Source organism: Octopus bimaculoides, chromosome 10 (assembly GCF_001194135.2).
Source record: "Octopus bimaculoides isolate UCB-OBI-ISO-001 chromosome 10, ASM119413v2, whole genome shotgun sequence".
In the NCBI taxonomy this organism is placed as follows: Eukaryota; Metazoa; Mollusca; class Cephalopoda; order Octopoda; family Octopodidae; genus Octopus; species Octopus bimaculoides.
The window spans coordinates 93,818,328-93,825,331 of record NC_068990.1 but is presented as its reverse complement, the minus strand read 5'-3'; the positions used below and the strand labels follow the sequence as shown (position 1 = coordinate 93,825,331).

General features: G+C 40.0%; 1 protein-coding gene across 3 annotated transcripts in view; it reads right to left on the bottom strand.

Annotated features, from left to right (window-relative positions):
- Positions 1-7,004, bottom strand: part of LOC106874030 (leucine-rich repeat-containing protein 15) — a 102,671-nt gene that overhangs the window by 41,492 nt on the left and 54,175 nt on the right. The window contains exon 1 of one of the 3 annotated variants that reach the window (XM_014921590.2): positions 4,615-5,183. The exons of the other annotated variants lie outside the window; for them this stretch is intronic. Within the exon in view, the coding sequence (XP_014777076.1) occupies positions 4,615-4,617 (3 nt within the window). The 5' untranslated portion in view covers positions 4,618-5,183. Of the gene's footprint in view, positions 1-4,614; positions 5,184-7,004 lie in introns of those variants that run through there. 3 annotated transcript variants of the gene reach the window in all.

The following is a 7,004-nucleotide window of genomic DNA, read 5'->3' as shown; positions in this document are numbered from 1 at the left end:
CACACACACAAGCACACACACACATAAACATGCAGACATATAATACATGTGGATTGACATACGACAAAGAAAGAAAGAAAGAAAGAAAGAAAGAAAGAAAGAAAGAAAGAAAGAAAGAAAGAAAGAAGTACATTATATCTCATGGGTGCTAAATCTTTGTGCTTTTCGACAGGTTTTTTTAAAGGAACGTCAAACTTGGAAATTGCAACAAAGATTTGATGAGAATCTCACGGCAAGACAAGTGTTCCTCTGTTGTTTGTGAAAGACTGAACTTAGCGGAGCAAAGTAGAACAGTTAGAGTGACTTTCTCTGGGGACAGTGAGGCTATATAAATATACATGGATCAATATAAAGGGAAATCTCTTGAGATGTATACTGAAGCAAGCGTTAATACAGCTAATGTGGCGAACAAGAAAACTTCAGTAATTAATCAAAACTATACCCGTACCGAGGTGTAAACACTGAATACAATACAAAGAACACAGTGGATGACGGAAAAACAAAGAATTTGAAATAAGACGATGCACTGGAGTCTCAAGTTAAACTTGAGAATAAGGAATGAAGAGGAGAGGGGAAAACTTTGAGCGTTGCCAGAACGGGGTGACAACTCTGGACATGTTTAGGCTTTATTACACCTCACTAGCGAAGCAGTCATTTACAGACGAACAGAAAGATGGACAGATATAAATATATATTCGGAAAGGAATTTCCTTAGATTAATAATTATTAACTATATTTAAAAAAGAACTCTTAAAAAAGCAGACTTGATGGAAGGACGAATTTTAGTCTGCTTTTTCAAAGAATTTTATCATAATATTTTTTTTATCTGTCATTTTTTTTTTATATCTGTGTCTATAAATAGTAATTTCAGTTATAGTAGCGTTCTACCTTCCAGTTCAACTTTCTGACTTTGCTTCTCCTCCCAGAGTAAGGAAATCTTGCTAGAATCAGTTAAGAAAGAGGGAGTATTGAAAGCAGAGAGAAAAAAAACGGAAAAAACAAAGGAAGAAGTACAAAAAGGACACGAAGAAGAATTACACAATAAGGGACTACACAATCAGTTCAATGAAGCCACAACAGAAGTTGCTGGAAAACCTAGGTGGGATTGGCTGAAGAAAGGAACCCTAAAAAAAGAGACCGAGAACATTATACTGGCAAGACTAAGCCTTGGTCATGAGCTGGAGGAGGGTCAACCTGAGGACTGAGGAAGAGTCTCTGCTGTGCCACATCTGCAATGAAGTGGATGAAACCATTGCCCATAGCACGAACGAATGCCCTAGACTTGCCCAAAGCCACCACAAGTTGTGGCGACACGACCAGGTAGCGAAAGTGCTCCATTGGAAACTGTGCGAAAAGTGGGGGGTAGAGAGAGGCAAGACGTGGTATGAGAACAAACGGCAAAGAGTGACAGAGTCGGAGACTAGCAAAATTCCCTGGGATTTCCCAATCCAAACAGATTAGGTACTAGAGCATAACAGAACGGACCTAGTGGTGGTGGACAAGGTGCACCACATGCGCTCTATAGTTGATGTTACATGCCCCTTTGACCCACGAATAGTCAAGTTGGAAGGCAAAAAATAAATACAACTCTCTTAAGTATGAAATAGCCTGGTTGTGGGAAATGAAAAAGATGAAGATAGTGCCAATTATTACTGGATACTTGGGAATAGTATCAGGAGGCATCAAGGGGAATATAGTCCTGGAAACACGCTTTCCCGAATAAAAGGTGAGATGGTCGCAGTTAGAAGGTCTCTCATCAATCGTCTGCTCAACCACGATCGATCAATAGCTAAATAACAATAGTTTCATTGCAAAAAACATCTGTGAGGAGAGAAGTACAGAATGACAACTACTGCGCGCTCCGACCGAGTCCATCTGTTTCTGTTGTGTCTCACCATTAGAAACAAACTAAGACAAGAAGAAGGTGTTACTCTTCCAAAGGTAAAATTTTACCCATATTGAAATTTAAAACTATCCGCTGACGAAATTCTCCAAGAATCCGGGTGGACAAAAAACACTGATTTAAGTCGTAGAGTCCAAACAGTAAATTAATTTAAGTTACATAACAATGAATTAGTAAAACAAGCGATGAGTAGGTTTCTCACAACACATATGCGTCCCTACAGGCGTTTTATTTATGTTCTTGCAATTCGTCCCTGGACGAGATTGTAGAGAAAAGTTCAGTAACATGGTCTTCAAGTGGATTACTAAGGTAGGCTCTATATATCTCGGACATTTTCCAAACATATTTCAAATCTTATGCATTTGTGGATTATTGCGCAATGGATAGCTTTTACATAGTTTTTTGCGTCAGGGTTTTGCTTATTTTTCCTTCTGACATAAGCTTTACCATTAAATCGGCGACAGTGTTCGTTCGAATGCCACGGGGTAATTGTTCCGATTCTCTGCGTTCTAAATTCAAATCCCTCTAAACTTAAATTCCTTTTAGTTCTGTCGCAATCCAAGGCTGTGGGTCGACGCACCTGTTAGATGGCCGAGCGAGATGCGTTGCAGTATCTAACGATTCTGGTGCTAAGTTGTATCAGACCAAGTCGGAAGATTTTCCCTTCAATAAATATCAATGGTACGAAGAATGGAGACTTGCATGTAATGGACAACAGTCAGTCTTCCTCAAAAATATTGCCCAGGCCTGCATATGTAGATACAGTGTCGACCTTGAACGACAGAGGCCTTATATAATCATTGCAGTGTGGGGGGGGGATAGGAAGGGGAATATTTTTATAGAGAGGACATCATATATTATACACGAAGATCAAAGGTAAATTTTAGAAAACAATAAACGTGTTTTGTAAGAGAAAGAGTTGATGCTTGTAGCAGGGTAACTGCAACATGCCCAGACTGGCTCACTGCACTCTAAACGGTCAAAAACAATGCATAACAGAATGTGCATAATAAGGCTGCAACCAGGTCTGCTCGTAGGGGTGAAGGATTTCATGCTGTCATCAAATCAATCCATTACATATCGTAAATCTATTCGATCTGAGTTGACTAAAGGTGCACAACAACAACAGAAACGTTAGAAGAAGGCCACAAATATATTTAATGGTTTTGCTAATTGAATCAACCAAGTGTCGTTAATGGCTTTTTTTTTTTAATGAAATGACTGGAGCAATAAGAGAGTAGGAAAGTCGAAGTGGACAGGGTTTCAGGACTACTTTTCAGTCCACTTCTTTAGAGTCCACTGGAGAGAGAGAGAGAGAGAGAGAGAGAGAGAAAAGGAGAGGGAGAGAGACAGACAGACAGGTGTATGCATATAGTGAGAGAGAGGATGGAGAATGAGCAGGGAGTTAACGATTAGATTGTGTCTGTTATATTGTCAGTAATAAAAGGTGTGAGGTAATACTGACGGCAACGACAGGGAACCGCCACCGGTGCGTGACTTCATCGATCGTCGGAGCATCACGGTTGGACGGGGGTTGCGGGTTTTACTCTACCATCCAAGCCTAATTCATGTTGACACCGATTGGGAGTTGATTGCATCGACCCCGACCACTTGATTGGTACTTTATCATCGAATATGGAAGGATGAGTAGAAAAGCTGACTTCGGCACGTTTTGAACTCGGAATATAAAGAGCAAGATATACAACACGGCATTTTGTTTGCTGCTCTAATGATACCACCAAACTGCCACCCTGTTTGAAATGTAATTCTACCGTGCTAACATATCGTTCACCCCAACCCCATTGTCCTATGAAATAAAATAAAAACCCTAGTCGATAAGAGGACCATCCACCTGGTCAGTCGACTTTCTAGAATTAGCATCCAAATATCCCTCCATTTTCATTCTACGGTCTTTAAAAAGGGCTAGAATACATTTGACAACGTAGTCTTAGATAGACAGTATTCAAAAACAAAAAAAAAGAACCATATGGTCATGGCTGGAACGCCATTGTTCATTGGTATCCTTGACCAGGAGTAAATTAGGAGCAACACAACATGGTAAAAATAAGAACGTTTTTAAGGACAATTACAACAGTAGCAGCATCAGGGACGTCTCTAATGTTCAATATTACTCCAACAACCATAGCGGGGACGTTATCCTATACCAACACCCTTACATAAACACAAAGGAAGATACGAGTCCTCTAGAGGAGGCCTATAGGCGGTCGTTCGGTATGCGAGAAATGGCAGTCATTTTTTCAAATCACACACTGCAGTATGTTTTAAAACGGACACATTAGAAAATGTAGTTTTAGATACATTGCCTGAATAAGAGAGATGGTCAAGGATGGATATAAGATGACCTGGTTCTAAACAACAACAAAACAAAGGAGCCTTTATATGGTCGCTCGTTTTCGAGACTGACACCCAGTAAACCAATACCGAAAGAATGTTTTTTTTTGTTTTTTTTTTTCATTTTCTTTTGTTTCTTTGACGGGTAATGGATTGCATCGGATTGCTCAGGACTCGTCCTGAAAGGATGAAAACCAAAAATTGACCCCTCGATGGAATTTGCAATTAGAACCGTAAAGAACCGGGGATGAGGAATATCGCAAGACCCGACACACGATTCTGCCGAAAAGATATTGATGAGGAGAAATACGAAGAGAATGGGAGAATAAAAAGATGAACAACAACAACAACAAACTTACCATAGTTGTCCTGTGCCTGAACAGCAGTAATGTAAGTCCGTTTACCTCGACCGTTAGACTAAGAGTGTCTGTCGCTTGTATTTCTATTTATTTATTTTTTTATTTTTTATAGATAAACGTCCGTTTTTGTCATCAGACGTTCAACGAAAGTATCTTTCTTATGGACTTTGAACTATGAACTATTAAACAACTTAGTCCACACTTCGGTCATGGTAGCTGTCTGCGAGATTGTTTATTATTACGACGTCGCCGTAAATGTTTTTTTTTTCCGGAACCCAACTTGTTTGTTTAGAAAGTGTTTGTTTGTTGTTGGTTGTTTTGTTTATCTGAATGACTGGAGAACAGCGTAGAAGATAGTGGTGTGTCATATACGACAGGTACGTGTGCGAGCGTTTATTAATGTGTAATAGACACTTGTATGTTTGTCTGCATGTTTATATATGTGTATACGTCTCCACGTTTATCAGTGCACGCTCAGAAAGCGAAATTAAAGTAGTTATGTGAGCCAACGTCTAAATTTTACACACAACATGTGTGTGTGTGTGTGTGTGTGTGTGTGTGTGTGTGTGTGTGTGTGGTGGTGTACGCACACGCGTTCGCACGCGAGTGTATTATGTGTATATCTACGTACAATAGACAGCAAACAGCTCAATGGCTTTGGGAGGCTTGCCGCTTTACTACATCAATGAATGAAACAGCTCCACAATCAGTTTTCACGAACGCACACACACACACACACAGACACACACACATACTCTCCCCCCACTTTCTCTCGCTTTCTCTTTTATCAACTCCACACTGACGTTCTAATACTAACAGACTATTTCTTTACTCCGGCTGTTCCTTCAATCACACGTACCCTTACTTCCACGTTTAATTTGTACGCGTTACCAGTGAAACACCCTACACTTCAATAATATATTTATTTCCACTAATCACTCTTTTACTTTATCTCATCTTCAAACCCACTACCATTCTGCTTTCGTTGTTTCATCACCGCAGTGTCTTTTTAAACATTTTCTTTTTCCCTTTCTTCTACATTCACGACGTCTTATCTCTATCGTTATGTATCACACACTCTGCTTCCATTCGCCTTCTCACTGTCCTCCTTCTCCTCCCCTTACAACGCTCCAATTTCATTGGTTGAGAAATCTGCTGTGTCTTTTTTCACCCTTCCTCTCTGAAATGTCTGGCAACCTGCAATTTTTTTCCTTCTTGATTCGCTCCAAATAAGAACTCTCACCATGGACACAGAACCATTACAACAATTACAAATGTTTCTCTTTCCGTTTTTGTTGTGTGGTTTATGAAGCTCGCTTTGCAGCCACTGCGCGGCACTTTGGGCATGTGTCCCCTACAATAACCCCGAACCGACCAATGCTCTATGAGTGAATTTAGGGGACAGAATCTGTGTGAAGCCCTTTGTATATGTGTGTGGCATTACTGTCCTCCCTCTCATTGATAAACGTAGTTGGTTTGTTTACGTCCTCATAATTTGGCGGTTCGACAATAGAATAAGTACCAGATAAAAATATAAGTACCGGGATCGATTCGTCCCACCCGCAATGCAATAACTCGAACAAATAAAGGGTAAAATGTGTGCGCGTGCGGCGGCGGCGGCAGATATGGGTGTTGGGGAACGAAATTAGTTACAACAATCCCGTATTTTTCTGACCACGGGAATATATTTCTTGACATTTATTCAACGATGTAGGCATACCAACATCAAATCTCAGATTATCCAATAAAGGATATATACCGCATAATTAATTAAATGTTTAATTAATGATTTTATCTGTTGAGTCTATAGGAAGAGGCAGAGCTCATGGCCCTTGCAAACACTCTGAGTCTGCTGACTTTGGTGTTGTTGGTGTTCTGATTAAACTATTGCAGGTCGACATTTGTGGGAAAGATACCAAGTTGAGTTACAAGTTTTCCTTTGAATTTTCATTGAGGATTTTTGGCAACTTGTATCGCCATCTTAATTCATTAATTTAACACAATCTGCTGAACTGTTTAGTCTTTATTTTCATATATCATATCTATAAAAGTGGCGATGTGTGTGTGTGTGTGTGTGTGTACGTGAATGTATTTTATGCATGTCCACAAGTTAGCACGCATGTCGCTCCAATTTTAGAAGGGGATTCGTCATGACCCTGCATTTTCGTCAATTTTTTCTCTCAGAGGCACCCACGTATAGCTGTAAACTTTTACCAATTTTGAAGTTTGGTTGCCAAGGCGAAAAGTCAAATCTGTGCCTACGCACGTGAAGGAGAGAGAGAGAGAGAGAGAAAGAAAGAAAGAGTGTGTTTGTGACAAGGGGAGATATACAGAGTGTTTGCCAAGCGTCTAAGGGGGGAAAAAATGGAAAAGTGGAAGAGGGAGACAAA